Source organism: Ochotona princeps, chromosome 15, assembly GCF_030435755.1.
Source record: "Ochotona princeps isolate mOchPri1 chromosome 15, mOchPri1.hap1, whole genome shotgun sequence".
Classification (NCBI taxonomy): domain Eukaryota; kingdom Metazoa; phylum Chordata; class Mammalia; order Lagomorpha; family Ochotonidae; genus Ochotona; species Ochotona princeps.
The window spans coordinates 1,704,166-1,721,941 of NC_080846.1; the positions used below are offsets into that span (position 1 = coordinate 1,704,166).

The 17,776-nt window shown below is 57.2% G+C and overlaps 1 protein-coding gene across 2 annotated transcripts in view; it reads right to left on the reverse strand.

Annotated features, from left to right (window-relative positions):
* Window positions 1–15,191, reverse strand: part of TBC1D22A (TBC1 domain family member 22A) — a 260,405-nt gene extending 245,214 nt beyond the window's left edge. For both annotated transcript variants that reach the window (XM_058673258.1, XM_058673257.1), the window contains exon 1: window positions 15,004–15,191. In XM_058673258.1, coding sequence (XP_058529241.1) covers window positions 15,004–15,065 — 62 coding nt within the window. In that variant the 5' untranslated portion in view covers window positions 15,066–15,191. The remainder of the gene's footprint in view (window positions 1–15,003) is intronic.
* Window positions 15,192–17,776: the final 2,585 nt, after the last annotated feature.

A 17,776-nucleotide genomic window follows, 5' to 3' on the forward strand; every position in this document is an offset into this window, starting at 1 on the left:
GACACCAGATGGTGTTGGGGTCTGAACTGGCCTGGTGCATCCAATCCCAGCTCACACTAGTGCCTCGGGTGACTACAACTGTTTCCTGGTTAGAACACAGCCCCCATTCCAGCACACGCAACCCTTGGTGGGAACCTCAACCCAGTTAGAGTGTCCCCTTACCTCCCCATTTGGGCCTGTTCCTAGCCGTAAATCGCGCACATGCCCGTGGTTGCTCTGAGGACCAGTAGGTGCAAGAGCCTAGCTCGGTATGACCTGTGCTCCATGCTGGTTTCTGGTTTTGCTTATAGGCTAAGGTTTGCTCAGTCCTGCCCAGTACATTCCGTTCCATTACCAATTTCATAGCTCAGCATTGTTAAGTGATTAGAAGTTCTTCAAAGGAAGAGTTACTGGCATTGGGAATCTTTAGAATTGACTCAGATCCCAGAGACAGTGCGGTCAGCCTGGAGCTACCTAAGCAACGATTCAGACAACCAATACGCTGGCCGGGCGGCCAGCAGGCACAGCCTGGCACCAAATGGCACACTGGTCCCCCAGGCCCAGCTCACCATGAGCACATGGTGGCTGGGATCAGGATCCAAGCTAGACGCTCCCTCCTGCAGCCCACAGCAGCCTCTCGGCTGCTGAAGTTTAAACTCGCAGGCCCAAGGTTGCGCCCCACCCCAATCCCGTCCACCACCCAATGAGGGCGGTGGGTGGGCCCTGGACCCACCCAGTCCCGGAGACTCCCCCCCCCCTCGGTGTACTCACTAGAAAGGAAGCAGTTCCCGAATCCAGGTGGGCCCAGGCCCAGCTCACCATGAGCACAGGGTGGCTGGGATCGGGATCCGAGCTAGACGTTCCCTCCTGCAGCCCACCAACATTCTTTTTTTTTAAAAAAGATTTATTTATTTTATTACAAAGTCAGATATACAGAGGGAGGAGAGACAGAGAGGAAGATCTTCCATCCGATGTTTTACTCCACAAGTGACCACAACGGCTGGTGCTACGCCAATCCAATGCCGGGAACCTGGAACCTCTTCCAGGTCTCCCACACGGGTGCAAGGTCCCAATGCATTGGGCCGTCCTCGACTGCTTTCCCAGGCCACAGGCAGGGAGCTGGATGGGAAGTGGAGCTGCCAGGATTAGAACCGGCACCCATATGGGATCCCGGGCGTTCAAGGCGAGGACTTTAGCTGCTAGGCCATGCTGCCGGGCCCCAGGACATTCTTCAAGTAATTCCACAAGCACTGTGATGAGGAGGCTACTCCAGAACCGACTGTGCTGCAGGGACCTGGCTCTGGCACGGAGGGAAGGAGAACACACCCCACTGGCCCAGATGGCCAAGATGGGGGCAGACACATGTGTGCCCCTGCCAGGAGGGTGGACAGCCCATGAGCTGGGGAAGACAGACAAGCCGAGGAGGCCAAAAGTGGGTCAGAGCCGCCAGGTCCCAGGGCCAGCGAGAGCCCACGGAGAGCCTGTTGTGTCCTGCACCGACCACACGCTGCCTCCCGGCTGGATTCACAGGCGCAGACACAAGCCAGCTTTCAGCGCTTGTTAATTACAGGTTCAACAGCAGTGAGCAAGCCTAGCAGCGGCTGAGACAGTGAAGAGCAAGAGGAAGCACAGCAAAGGGACAGATCAGGCCGTGGGGTTCGAGGAGTCAGAAAACACACGGAAAATTTCATCAGCACTCATGGGCCCGGCACTCCCCTGTGAGGTGCACAGCGAGTCTCACGGGCGACCGTGTCCCGCCTCATCACCCCTACGCCTGAAGTGCTCGCTCCAAGCAGGGCCCCGCAGGCTCCACGGCAGTCCTCTGAAATATGAACTAAATGAGCAACGAAATGCAGCATTAGCTTCATTCCAACACACAGTGATGCTCACCAGATCCATAAAGACACTGGGAAGAAGGATGGTTTCCAAGGAAATTGACTTTAGAGGGCTTCAGAGGGAAATGTGCAGAAAAGCCTTATAACAACAGTGAACGACTCCACGCAAAGCGTCATCTGGAACCACGTCTGTCCCAGAAGTGACCTGCGCTGGGAGCGAGCAACCACAGCCACAAACCAGGGCACACACGCCATCCTGCCCGCCCTGGGCGACCCCTCCTGCAGGACTCCCTGAGCCAGGGTCCTTCAGCCCAGAGCTCCACACTAAAGGGAGGATGGCTGCCCTGGAACTCCCACTGCAGCCCCAAGTTTCACCCTCGTAGTTGGCTACCACCCAACCTCCTCACATGCCCCGACTTACATTTGTCCTGGCCTGTCGAAACCCCCACAGGGTCAGGCTCCCATCCACCCGGCAGCCCATACAGCCCGTGTGTGGGAAGCCCCCTGCAGGGCCCACACAGCCCGTGTGAGTGAAAACGGAGCCCTCCTGGGGCCCAGCACGGTGGCCTAGCAGCTAAAGTCCTCGCCTTGAATGCCCGGGATCCCACATGGGCGCCGGTTCTAATCCCAGCAGCCCCACTTCCCATCCAGCTCCCTGCTTGTGGCCTGGGAAAGCAGTCAAGGACGGCCCAGAGCCTTGGGACCCTGCACCCATGTGGGAGACCTGGAGGAGGTTCCTGGCTCCTGAGTTTAGATTGGCACAGCTTTGGCCGTTGCAGTCACTTGGGGAGTGAATCATCGGACAGAAGATCTTCCTCTCTGTCTCTCCTCCTCTGTGTATATCTGACTTTGCAATAAAAATAAATAAATCTTTAAAAGAAGAAGGAAAAAAAAGACTGAGCCCTCCTTCAGCACTGGACACTGTCTCCCATCCTCCCCTGAAGCGGGTGTGTCCTCGGCTGCCTCCCCATGGGCTCTGCACAGGCTGCCGGACAACAGCTCCCAGCTGGGGTCCCTGTCCTCCTTGGCCACCAGAAGCTCTCAAGAGCATCAGTGCCACCTGCCTATCTGGACACGTCCCAAGACCTGGTCAGCACACAGAGGTATCCAGTACAGTACAGCTACACTCCATTTTTTTGTTTTTTACCAGAAATGCAGCCCATCCTCTCACGTCAAAACATGAAAGTAGAAGGGGCTGGCACTGCGCTGCAGCAGCTCAGGCCTCTGCTTACGACAACGGCATCCTGCAAGAGCGCCAGGGACTGCCAGCCCACAAGAGCGCAGGTGTAACTGCCAGCTCACAGGAGCGCAGGTGTGACTCACAGCTGTTCCACTTCCGCTCCAGCTCCCTGTTCATTGCCCAGCAGGCAGCAGCAAACAGCCCAAGCGCTCACACCTGTCACCCACACGGGACGCTGGGGTGGAATTCGAGGCTGCGACCTTCAGCCTGGCCCAGCCTTGGTCCCGGTGGCCATGTGGGGAGTGAAGCAGCAGCTGGGAGACCTATGTCACCCCTTTCAAATACAGAAAAATGAATCATGCATACATGCACATAAATACATATTTCAAAAAAATTCACAGAGAAGTGAAAAAAAAGCCTCAGTGAATTTTGGTCCATGTGGTTGTGTTTTTTTTAAGATTTATTTATTTTTTATCAGAAAGGCTGATTTACAGGGAGGAAGATCTGCTGACTCACTCAGCAAGGAGCCACAATGGCCAGAGCTGAGGCCACCCGAGGCCAGAGCTTCTTCCAGGTCTCCCACGCAGATGCGGGGTCCCAAGGCTGTGGGCCGTCCTCTACTCCAAGCAGGGAGCTGGACGGAAAGTGGAGCAGCTGGGACCCAAACCGGCACCCCTCTGGATCCCGGAGCATGACAGGTGAGGATCTAGCCACATCACCATAGGCCCAGGTACACGGCTTTTACTGTGCAGACTGCCCATGAACTTGCTGGAGACTCCTCCTGTCACGGTGGCATCCTCTCACAGCCCCTGTAATTCTGATGCTTGGTCAGCAAGCTGGTGCCAGCAGCACGGTGTGTGGAGACAACGCCACTGGGCTTCATGTGACTGCTTTGGGGTGAGTCAAACAAAAACACCGAGTTCCCAGCAGCCAGGCCAGCGCTAACTGTTGGCCACTCCGGCGGGGTGAGCGCCCTGCAGCACTGCAGGCACAGTGGCCATCCTGACACTCAGACCTCCCCCCAGGACAGAAGGAACAGCACTGTGTGCCCTCCCCCAGCATGGCAGGCCCCAAGGCCTGGGTACTCCAAGGTCTAAAGTGGTCAGAAAGCCTACACAACTGTGAGGGGCCCCTCCCAGACCCGGCCACATTCTGAAAGGAACAAGGCAGACCCCAGCCCACCCTGAGACCTGCCATCGGGGGGCAGAGCTCAGACGCCCCCACCAACTGGTGGGTCTCTCCGCCTGCAACCACACTCACAGGAACATGAGCGCAGCACGTGGGCCAAGCACGCCGGAAGGGGCTGCCCTCTCTGGGGGCTGCCCTGCCTGGGGGCTGCCCTGCCCCTGGGGGCTGCCCTGCCTGGGAGGCGGCTCAGGCTGCAGCCAGGGGTGCACGAGGGACTCCACGAGCGCACCTGTCCAAAGCCCGCTGGCGAGAGCGCAGGCTGGGCTGCAGGCACACGGCGTGTGCAGAGGGAAGTGGCAGAAGGCAGCGGCCCAGAGTCTGTGGGCACCGCACACTGCCCCGGCCACCTGGAAGGCCCCGGTCCAGCAGCTTGCTCAGTTCTTCCTGACTGTTGAGATCCTCACTGGCCTGGCCAGCTGAACTCTCTCAGCCACGTGCCCATCGGGCCCTGGGCCCAGGACACTTTCCATTTTAGTCACCAGAAAAGAGGAAACAGAAACAGCCTCACAGAGAGAGAACAAAAAGGCCGGGGATGTTCAGAATGGAAGCTCCCCACAGCACGGCACGGAATCAGCAGTGTCCGCTGCCCACTCGCTGGGTCCTCCTGCCCCCTGTGCCTCTGGGTGCAGTGGTCTCCACGGTGACCTGAGAAAGGGCTTCCCTCGGCTAGGGCAGAGTGCAGACACTCCAGAGCGCACAGAGCTGGACCTCTGAGGGCTGCAGGCCCCGCTGCTGCGTCCTACGTTCCCACGTCACGTGAGACGACACGCTCACAGGTTCCCAGGAGACCCTGTCACGTGAGACAACACGCTCACGGGTTCCCAGGAGATCTCATGATTCCATCAGCACAGCCATCCCCAGGCCTGACCTGGTCCCATCCTCTCCCAACATCGGACCCCTTGTTTAGCTCCTGCACCCGCAGACTCCTCACAAGCCCACCCCTCCCTCTCACATCATCTCTCAGGGATCTGTAGCCTCAAACTTGTGCCACTTCCCACTTTTCAAGCCCTCATGGCCCCCTCACAGCCAGGGGACCAACATGGAGCCTCCTGTGCTTCCCCGCTCCTGCACCCTCCCTGTCCCCAGGCACAGCTCTCCAGGGTCAGAGGGCTCCAAAAGCCACACACACCTTTGGCAGGCAGCTGGAGAACTCCACGTCACGGGCTCTGCAGGGCGGGATCTCCGTCAGAGGAGGACCGTGTGTGTCCAGGCACCAGAGCCTGGACACGATCCATGCTGGCGGGCTTCCTCCGGCCACAGGGCCAGGCCAGCGCTCTGAAGGGCCCCTGTCTCCTCTCTCCACCACGGCCAGTCTCACTGACTCCGAAACGCCTCCCAGCTCCGACAGGGGCACCAGGAGGCACAGGGCCGTGACACCTTCAAGACTCTTGTATTCCAGTCTCTCTCGATGCCTGCGGGCTTGCCACCCTCACACTCACAGATGTCATTTGCACATGCCCAGCAGCCTGCGTGCCCTTCTGTCTGCTGAGCACATGAAGCCAGGCAGAGCACACTGGAGGCTGCCTGTATCCCACAGCCCAGGGGCAGCAACTTTGGCCTTGGCATCCGAGTTCAGGAATCCTAACCGCAGCTGCAGAGGGTGGCGGGCGTCCAAGGGCCAAGGGAGGCAGTGGCCCCGCTAGGAACAGGCCCTGGATGGGGGAGCACGTGTGTCTCTGACCACAGACGGAAGTACATGACATCCCCGACCTCCGGGACTTGCACTCTGCTCAAGTCTTAGCCACCTCTCAGCTGCTGCACGTCCCAGCAGCCTCCACCCAGCCTCCCTGCTTCTGTCCTTGTCCCCTTCAACACAGCAATCCTGCCCCTCTGCCCCTCTGCCCCTCTGCTCAAGCCCTCCTCAGCTTCCGAGCCAGCTGGGAGGAGTCATCACATCCTCACTCCGACCATGAGACTGTCCCCTTGAAAGCAGCTGCACACACGGTCCCGGGCTCCCCTCCACAGCAGCCCTCAGGGCACCCTGCACCTGCTCACCCTTCTGCCGGGGACTCTTCTCCCACATAACTCACCTCCTGCTAATGTCACAGGCTCCTAGACCACCAAATGACCACATGCCATTCCCATGACTGCACCTTCAAACTACCTACCAACATGGCTCTGCTGTGCTCAAACAGGAACTGTCCCCTTCACTCAGCTAACGTCCTGCTTTGACTAGCCACACGTTCTATGCACACTCAAGAAACCAAGCAACAAAACAGACTCTAATCTAAGAACATGACACCACACACCCTGATCCACGTGTTCATTCACACACAGACCCTGATCCACGTGTTCATTCACACACACAGACCCTGATCCACGTGTTCATTCACACACACACCCTGATCCACGTGTTCATTCACATACACACCCTGATCCACGTGTTCATTCACACACACACACCCTGATCCACGTGTTCATTCACACACACACCCTGATCCACGTGTTCATTCACACACACACCCTGATCCACGTGTTCATTCACACACACAGACCCTGATCCACGTGTTCATTCACACACACAGACCCTGATCCACGTGTCCATTCACACACACAGACCCTGATCCACGTGTCCATTCACACACACAGACCCTGATCCACGTGTCCATTCACACACACAGACCCTGATCCACGTGTCCATTCACACACACAGACCCTGATCCACGTGTCCATTCACACACACAGACCCTGATCCACGTGTTCATTCACACACACACCCTGATCCACGTGTTCATTCACACACACAGACCCTGATCCACGTGTTCATTCACACACACACCCTGCCCCACGTGTCCATTCACACACACAGACCCTGATCCACGTGTTCATTCACACACACACCCTGATCCACGTGTTCATTCACACACACAGACCCTGATCCACGTGTTCATTCACACACACACCCTGATCCACGTGTTCATTCACACACAGACCCTGATCCACGTGTTCATTCAAACACACAGACCCTGATCCACGTGTTCATTCACACACAGACCCTGATCCACGTGTTCATTCACACACACAGACCCTGATCCACGTGTCCATTCACACACACAGACCCTGATCCACGTGTTCATTCACACACACAGACCCTGATCCACGTGTCCATTCACACACACAGACCCTGATCCACGTGTCCATTCACACACACACCCTGATCCACGTGTCCATTCACACACACACCCTGATCCACGTGTCCATTCACACACACACCCTGATCCACGTGTTCATTCACACACACACCCTGCCCCACGTGTCCATTCACACACACACCCTGCCCCACGTGTCCATTCACACACACAGACCCTGATCCACGTGTCCATTCACACACACAGACCCTGATCCACGTGTTCATTCACACACACAGACCCTGATCCACGTGTTCATTCACACACACACCCTGATCCACGTGTTCATTCACACACACAGACCCTGATCCACGTGTTCATTCACGCACACAGACCCTGATCCACGTGTCCATTCACACACACACCCTGATCCACGTGTCCATTCACACACACACCCTGATCCACGTGTCCATTCACACACACACCCTGATCCACGTGTTCATTCACACACACACCCTGCCCCACGTGTCCATTCACACACACAGACCCTGATCCACGTGTCCATTCACACACACAGACCCTGATCCACGTGTCCATTCACACACACAGACCCTGATCCACGTGTTCATTCACACACACAGACCCTGATCCACGTGTTCATTCACACACACACCCTGATCCACGTGTTCATTCACACACACAGACCCTGATCCACGTGTTCATTCACGCACACAGACCCTGATCCACGTGTCCATTCAAGCACACAGACCCTGATCCACGTGTTCATTCACACACACAGACCCTGATCCACGTGTCCATTCACACACACAGACCCTGATCCACGTGTCCATTCACACACACAGACCCTGATCCACGTGTTCATTCACACACACAGACCCTGATCCACGTGTTCATTCACACACACACCCTGATCCACGTGTTCATTCACACACACACCCTGCCCCACGTGTCCATTCACACACACACCCTGATCCACGTGTTCATTCACACACACACCCTGATCCACGTGTTCATTCACACACACACCCTGATCCACGTGTTCATTCACACACAGACCCTGATCCACGTGTTCATTCAAACACACAGACCCTGATCCACGTGTTCATTCACACACAGACCCTGATCCACGTGTTCATTCACACACACAGACCCTGATCCACGTGTCCATTCACACACACAGACCCTGATCCACGTGTTCATTCACACACACACCCTGATCCACGTGTCCATTCACACACACAGACCCTGATCCACGTGTTCATTCACACACACAGACCCTGATCCACGTGTTCATTCACACACACAGACCCTGATCCACGTGTCCATTCACACACACAGACCCTGATCCACGTGTCCATTCACACACACACCCTGATCCACGTGTCCATTCACACACACACCCTGATCCACGTGTCCATTCACACACACACCCTGATCCACGTGTTCATTCACACACACACCCTGCCCCACGTGTCCATTCACACACACACCCTGCCCCACGTGTCCATTCACACACACAGACCCTGATCCACGTGTCCATTCACACACACAGACCCTGATCCACGTGTTCATTCACACACACAGACCCTGATCCACGTGTTCATTCACACACACACCCTGATCCACGTGTTCATTCACACACACAGACCCTGATCCACGTGTTCATTCACGCACACAGACCCTGATCCACGTGTCCATTCAAACACACAGACCCTGATCCACGTGTTCATTCACACACACAGACCCTGATCCACGTGTCCATTCACACACACAGACCCTGATCCACGTGTCCATTCACACACACAGACCCTGATCCACGTGTTCATTCACACACACAGACCCTGATCCACGTGTTCATTCACACACACACCCTGATCCACGTGTTCATTCACACACACACCCTGCCCCACGTGTCCATTCACACACACACCCTGATCCACGTGTTCATTCACACACACACCCTGATCCACGTGTCCATTCACACACACAGACCCTGATCCACGTGTTCATTCACACACACAGACCCTGATCCACGTGTCCATTCACACACACACAGACCCTGATCCACGTGTTCATTCACACACACACCCTGATCCACGTGTTCATTCACACACACACCCTGATCCACGTGTTCATTCACACACACAGACCCTGATCCACGTGTTCATTCACACACACACCCTGCCCCACGTGTCCATTCACACACACACACCCTGATCCACGTGTTCATTCACACACACACCCTGATCCACGTGTTCATTCACACACACACCCTGATCCACGTGTTCATTCACACACACACCCTGCCCCACGTGTCCATTCACACACACACCCTGCCCCACGTGTCCATTCACACACACAGACCCTGATCCACGTGTCCATTCACACACACAGACCCTGATCCACGTGTTCATTCACACACACAGACCCTGATCCACGTGTCCATTCACACACACAGACCCTGATCCACGTGTTCATTCACACACACACCCTGATCCACGTGTCCATTCACACACACAGACCCTGATCCACGTGTTCATTCACACACACAGACCCTGATCCACGTGTTCATTCACACACACACACCCTGATCCACGTGTTCATTCACACACACACCCTGATCCACGTGTCCATTCACACACACACCCTGATCCACGTGTCCATTCACACACACACCCTGATCCACGTGTCCATTCACACACACACCCTGATCCACGTGTCCATTCACACACACACCCTGATCCACGTGTTCATTCACACACACACCCTGCCCCACGTGTCCATTCACACACACACCCTGCCCCACGTGTCCATTCACACACACACCCTGATCCACGTGTTCATTCACACACAGACCCTGATCCACGTGTTCATTCAAACACACAGACCCTGATCCACGTGTCCATTCACACACACACCCTGATCCACGTGTTCATTCACACACACAGACCCTGATCCACGTGTTCATTCACGCACACAGACCCTGATCCACGTGTCCATTCACACACACAGACCCTGATCCACGTGTTCATTCACACACACAGACCCTGATCCACGTGTTCATTCACACACACACACCCTGATCCACGTGTTCATTCACACACACACAGACCCTGATCCACGTGTTCATTCACACACACAGACCCTGATCCACGTGTTCATTCACACACACACACCCTGATCCACGTGTTCATTCACACACACACCCTGATCCACGTGTTCATTCACACACACAGACCCTGATCCACGTGTTCATTCACACACACACACCCTGATCCACGTGTTCATTCACACACACACCCTGATCCACGTGTTCATTCACACACACACCCTGATCCACGTGTTCATTCACACACACAGACCCTGATCCACGTGTCCATTCACACACAGACCCTGATCCACGTGTCCATTCACACACACACAGACCCTGATCCACGTGTTCATTCACACACACACCCTGATCCACGTGTTCATTCACACACACACCCTGATCCACGTGTTCATTCACACACACACCCTGATCCACGTGTTCATTCACACACACAGACCCTGATCCACGTGTTCATTCAAACACACAGACCCTGATCCACGTGTTCATTCACACACACACCCTGATCCACGTGTTCATTCACACACACAGACCCTGATCCACGTGTTCATTCACACACACAGACCCTGATCCACGTGTTCATTCACACACACAGACCCTGATCCACGTGTTCATTCACACACACACCCTGATCCACGTGTTCATTCACACACACAGACCCTGATCCACGTGTCCATTCACACACAGACCCTGATCCACGTGTCCATTCACACACACACAGACCCTGATCCACGTGTTCATTCACACACACACCCTGATCCACGTGTTCATTCACACACACACCCTGATCCACGTGTTCAATCACACACACAGACCCTGATCCACGTGTCCATTCACACACACAGACCCTGATCCACGTGTTCATTCACACACACAGACCCTGATCCACGTGTTCATTCACACACACACCCTGATCCACGTGTTCATTCACACACACAGACCCTGATCCACGTGTTCATTCAAACACACAGACCCTGATCCACGTGTTCATTCACACACACACCCTGATCCACGTGTTCATTCACACACACAGACCCTGATCCACGTGTTCATTCACGCACACAGACCCTGATCCACGTGTCCATTCACACACACAGACCCTGATCCACGTGTCCATTCACACACACACAGACCCTGATCCACGTGTTCATTCACACACACAGACCCTGATCCACGGGTCACTCTCAGCAGAGACCACAACCCAGCACGTTCTTATACAGCCTGAGCATGTGACGCGTTGCCTGCTGTACAATACAGGTTGGAAAGTCACTGCGGTGGCTGGCTGGGATGGTTCAGTTGGCATCCTCTTCAATTGCTAGCATCCCGTATGGGCACCATTTCATGTCTTTTCTGTCGCACTTCCATCCAGCTCCCTGGTTATGGCTTTGGAATGCAGCAGTGCTGGTCCAAGTCCTTGAGACCACATACTCATGTGGGAGAGTGTAAGAGGCTCCTGGCTCCTGGCTTCAGACCAACTCAGCTAAGCCTTTGTGCTCCTTTGGGTAGTGCACCGGCAAAAGGAAGATGTCTGTCTCTCATCTCTATCAATCTGCCCTTCCAATAAAAATAAATCTTCAAAAAATAATAAAAAGTTGTCACTGCATAAATGAATTATCAAGCTCAAAACTGATTTAAGAGTAAGTTCTACGGACACCCAGGCCTGCTGCTATTCAACACAGCCTCACAAACACAGAAACCGAAGGCCAACCAGGAACAACAGGCCTTGGCTTTTCTGATACCAACAGAAGGAGCCAGGCTAGAACGTGCAACCAGCCAACTTCCACCCAGAGAACTCGACCACAGCACACACCCCGATCATCCAGCTAGGTCTCAAAGACACCATCAGTCAAACACGGCCGACGGGCCCACGGGGCAGTCAAGGCCTCCACGAGGACCGCCCAGATGATGCCCATCAGACAAGCGGCCCACTCCGCCCAATGGGTGCGGTCACACACCAACTATCAATATTAACAATGCAAAGATGTGTCAGGCACACTGCAGCGACTCCCGCAGCTCCCCAACGACTGGAGAAACCAAGCACACGCTGACAGCGACAGCATTGAGGGGCTGGCTGCAGAGACACGGGCACAACTCCAGGAGCCGGGGGCCCAGGATGAAGCTTGAAGAGTAAAGCCCTGGGAAAAACGTGACTGTGACAGAAGGAGCACACCAGGGCCTGAAGGGCCTCAGAGCCACCAAGGGCCTCGTTCAAAGCAGGACAGAGGGAAGGACAGGAGCCTGAGCAGCCGCAAGCCCAAGGGACCTCGGCCAGCACGCATGCGCAGGCACACACACACGCACGCACATGCGCTCAGCACGGCGTCTCACAGGAGCCAACCCAGGGGCATAAACCAAGCCCATTCCAATGCCTGCCACGTGGCAAGCAAACTACAGCAACTGGCACAGTCGCGTGCCCCACAGGCACTGCTACCCACAGACACCAGCTCGTGTTTTGGGAATAGTGACATCTTGCTCCTGAGTTTTCCTGGGGTGACGGGGCTCTCAGAAAAAACAAATAAAGACAATCACACGAACCCTTGGAAGGAGGAGACATGATGAGTGAGCTTTCAGTGCGTGGCCAGCAGCCACGTGGGACGGTCAGCGAGGGACACGGCACGCCCTGCGGAGCCTTCAGGAGGCGGAGGGATGCAGAGGCTGCACGGGCCTGTCTGCAGCCCAGCGTCCTCTCCTTGTCCTGCCGCCTTCAGTCACACCGGCCAGCCCCCGCGCTGCGCACAAGGCTGCCACTCCCCGAAGGGTCTCCAATCACACAGCATCAACATCCAGAGATAACCGTGCACCCTGGGTGCTGCAGGACCCCGTGTGGCAGTATCTTACGACTGTCACAACAAACGACCTCACACTGCCTTGACACCACAGCACGTAGGGCTAGCACTGTGGCATTGCGGCATGGCAGCTTGCACGGCCAACATTCCACATCACGACGTCCGGTCCAGCTGCCTGCTAACTGCCCGCGCCGTTAGGTGACGCCCAAGCACTCGGGTCCTGGCATGCACGTGGGGGAACCAGATGGCATCCCAGGTCCTGGCTGCGGCCTGGGCCCTCTGAGGAGTGAACCAGCAGGTGGGAAGTGTCACTGTCCCGGTTTGGAAGGCAGAAGCCCAAGGCCAAGGCGGCAGCGTACGTCACATGCTCCCAGTCAGGTCCTTGCCACAGCCACTTAGGGTGACTGCGAGGAATCCCGGGCTGGCCCTGGCTCCTAACCACGCCCTGCAGGCTCAGCTCTGCCGCCCTGTGGCCACTCACCTAACGTCTGTCTCCACGCCCCCACCTTTTGAGACCCCAGTCACTGGATCAGGGCACACTCAACCCAGTATGCTTGACTACTAACTTGATTAATTCTACAAGGACCCCATTTCCAAAGAGGTTCTGGACAGACTTGGGCTTTGGGGGGCCGCTAGTTCAACCCAGTACAGGGACACATTACCAAGCGACACGGTCGTTGGTGTGAAGGCTGGGCACAGGAGTAACCCCACACAGCAGCGCTTTCACTCCGCGGTCTCGGGCGTCCACCGAGAGCTAATCAGAAGGGGGTGCCTTGGCCCAGTAGTTCCAATGCCACCTAAAGTTCCCACCTCTGTGGCACACTGCCTGGCTCCCGACTGCAGCTTCCTGCTAAGGCACACACCATTTCCCCAAACCTCCACCTCCCCTTAGACCCCAGTGGGGTCCCCGCTGAGGTCCCTGCTGAGTCTCGCAAGCGATAAGCCAGCATCTCCATTTGACACCCTCCCCGCTAAAGCCACTGCATCTGGGCGGTGAGCAAGCCGCCCTGCTCAGTCCACTCCAGACTACAGGCGGCCACCACAGCGAGCGGTCAACACGGACAGTGGCCACCCTGCTGGGTCCCAGGCCACCGTGGACTGCACCCAGGGCTACAGTCAACAACTGCCCTGTCGGGTCCCAAGTCAGCCCACACTGCAGGCGGCCACCACAGCCAGCGGCCACCACAGCCAGCGGCCCCAAGGGTTCCACCTGACCCCACTCCTCTGGGAATCTCAATCCTGGTGTCCATCAGCTCACACCTGGACCCTGGGCACAACGTGCTGGTTCTGGAGTCCCGGGACCGCCGGCGTCCAGCTGGTCACTCCGGGCATTTTCCAGCCCGGCGTTTCCCTTTCCTGTGGCGGGGCGCAGTCCCATAGCAATCCCATGAGGACTTCGCAGCTCCCGGAGTGCAAGCAGGTATTTACTTTTTCAAAGAAAACAAAAATAATAAAAGTGCTTGAACGTGCTTCCTGCTGCCGGTACTACAAGGTCCCCAAAAAGAGGGGGCCGTGAACACTCTCGGGGCGCCCACCAGGGTGGCGGGGCCGGAACCTGCACAGCCCCTGCACAGCACCCGCCGCCGGAGGCTTCCCGACCCCAAAAAGCTTTTCGGGGCGCACGACCGGACTCGGGGGGCGGAGAACTTCGGGCCGTCCCCGAGGAAACTTGGCGGCCAGCGTCGCTGCCCAGGACGGCCACTGTGCATTCCGAGAGCCCACGCTCCCGTGCCCGAGCTCCCCAAGGGCCCTGGCATCAGGCAGCCGTCACCCCAAAACTCGCGACCCCGTGACCTCTGCACCCTGACCCCGACCCTGCCCTCCCCGTCACACCCACCTGCCCGGGACCTTGGCGTGGCTGCGCTTCCAGAACTGCTTCCTGGCCCCGTCGCTGGCCATGGCCCCTCCGCATCGCTCAGACCGCGGTCGCCCGGCCCCGCCGCCCTCGCCCTGCCCCCGGTGACCCCAAAGCTGCCCCGGGTTCCCCGAGCGATCAGCCCACAGGTCTTCCGCCTCTCTCCGGAAGTTGTGCCTGCGAGCCCGGAAGTCCCGCCTCCGGCCCTGGTGGCGTCGGACGGCATCAAAGGGCGACGGCGGCCCCCAACAGGTGCGTCGCGGTGGGGGTGACGCAGGGGCCTGGACATCCTCGAGGGCGGCCCCGAGAAGGAGCTGGGCGCTCGTGGTGGCGGGTGGCCGCGGGGTCCGCGTGTGCCGGACTGTGGGCTGTGAGGAGGGCGACACAGACGTGGGCAGCGGGACACGGGCTGTGGGATGCCGAGGTCCGGGTGTGCGGGGCCGTGGGCAGCGGGGATACGGGCTGTGGGATGCCGAGGTCCGGGTGTGCGGGGCCGTGGGCAGCGGGGATACGGGCTGTGGGATGCCGAGGTCCGGGTGTGCGGGGCCGTGGGCAGCGGGGATACGGGCTGTGGGATGCCGAGGTCCGGGTGTGCGGGGCCGTGGGCAGCGGGGATACGGGCTGTGGGATGCCGAGGTCCGGGTGTGCGGGGCCGTGGGCAGCGGGGATACGGGCTGTGGGATGCCGAGGTCCGGGTGTGCGGGGCCGTGGGCAGCGGGGACACGGGCTGTGGGATGCCGAGGTCCGGGTGTGCGGGGCCGTGGGCAGCGGGGATACGGGCTGTGGGATGCCGAGGTCCGGGTGTGTGAGGCGGTAAGGAGGGAGCACGCAGGGGAGCTGCCTGGCACGCCCCGCCAGCTCTCTAGCTTTTAAACAGTCAGTGTGTTGTCAGATTTTTGCAAGCCATTTTGTTTTCTGAGGAAAGCATTGGTCCAGGGGTCACTGTGGGCAAGGTGTTGGTGCCAGGCCAACTTAGCCCTGGCCTGGTGCCTTGGGCCATGCCCTGACTGTGTTTAACCCTACTGTATGCCCATTCCAGGTGCCATCTGGGTCTCACCTTGTCCCAGCATATGTCTGGTCCATCACCAGTGCTACCTGGGTGGCACTGTACCCAGAATGCCCAGAGTCCCCTGCTGGGGTGGCTCCCAGGGCCCATCTGCTGCATAGCCTCGGGCTGGGAGTTCGGGAAGGAAGACTCGGTGGGTCTGGCCCCGGGACCTGTGCTGCGACCTCCAGGAGGGCCCCTGTGGACAGCTTTGAGTACCCTGACATTGCCCACTGCAGGAACACAGCGAGGAAGCAGCCAGAATGGGAGGCGGAAGGAAGGAGGCAGGCTCACTAACGGGACCTGGCAGTACTCACTGGGGACGAGGGCTTAAGCCATCTGAGAGTTCAGGGGCCTAACTCGGCGGGCTGTCCTGTCTGTACCTCGCAGGACAAGCGGAGAGCGAAGGCTTCAAGACTCGCTGAGCAGAACATCGCCCAAGAATTTCCCAGCCGCTGCACATTATGTAAGGGCAGGCACTGTAGCACGATGAGTTAAGCCCACATTGCAGGTCAGAGTTCCTGGCCGCAGGTGTCCTCCCTGCATCCAGCCCCCACCTAGGGAGCAGGTGATGTGTCTTCCCGTCCAGGTGGGACACGTGGATGGAGCCCCAGGCTGTTAACTAAACAGCCTGGCTGCTGGAGACATTTGGAAAATGAGCCAGAGGATAGAAGATTTTCTTGCTCTCTCACTACCTTTAAATCACATAAATGCTTTTTTTTTGTTAAAGATTTATTTATTTTTATTGGAAAGGCAGATGTATAGATAGGAGAAGAGACAGAGAGGAAGAGGTTCCCTTCGATGATTCACTCCCCAAGCGGCCACAGTGGCTGGAACTGAGCCGATCTGAAGCCAGGAGCCTCTTCTGGATCTCCTACATGCGTGCAGGGTCCCAAAGATTTGAGCCATCCTCAACTGCTTTCCCAGGCCACAAGCAGGGAGCTGGATGGAAAGCAGGGCTGCCGGGATTAGAACCGGCGCCCATATGGGATCCTAGCACATTCAAGGCGAGGACTTTCAGCTTTTACGCCGTTACGCTATTGCGACAGGCCCACATAAATACTTTTTAAAATGAGAATTTTAAAAGCTCCACTGAAGAGAGTGGGTGTTTTGGCAGGGGCTGCCATCAGCAGGAAATCCTCATGAGGGATCCAGCTGTGTTTCGTTGCCCGAGGCAGCCAGGAAGTTGGTGTGTAGTGTGCACTTGGTGCTACCTGCTGGGCTACTTGGACTATTCGGAGTGGGTGTGGGAAGGACGCTGTGCAAGGAGTCCTTCCTGGCAGACACATCACTGACCCGACAGGTAGGCGAAGGGACTCGGATGGCTGAGGCCAGGTGCTTCAGTGTGGTTGCACTTGGGATGCACGCCACTGCCCCAGGAAGTAGATGGTGGGGCAGATACTCAGGTGACTTTCCCTGGGCAAGAAGCTGGACTGAGCTGGGCTGCTAGGGGGTCACCAGGTAGCCCAAGGGATGCCCCTCAGCCATGTCCCAAATTGAAAGACAAAAGACAAGGCCGGCACCATGGCATAGGAGGCTAAACTTCCCCCATGGGCATCAGTTCATGTGCCAGCTGCTCCACTTCCCATCCAGCTCCCTCCTAATGTTCTTGGGACAGCAGCAGATGGCCCAGGTGCTTGGGACCCTGCACCGTGTGGGAGACCTGGAGGAAGCTCCTGGCTTGCAGCTTCAGATGGACTCAGTTCCAGC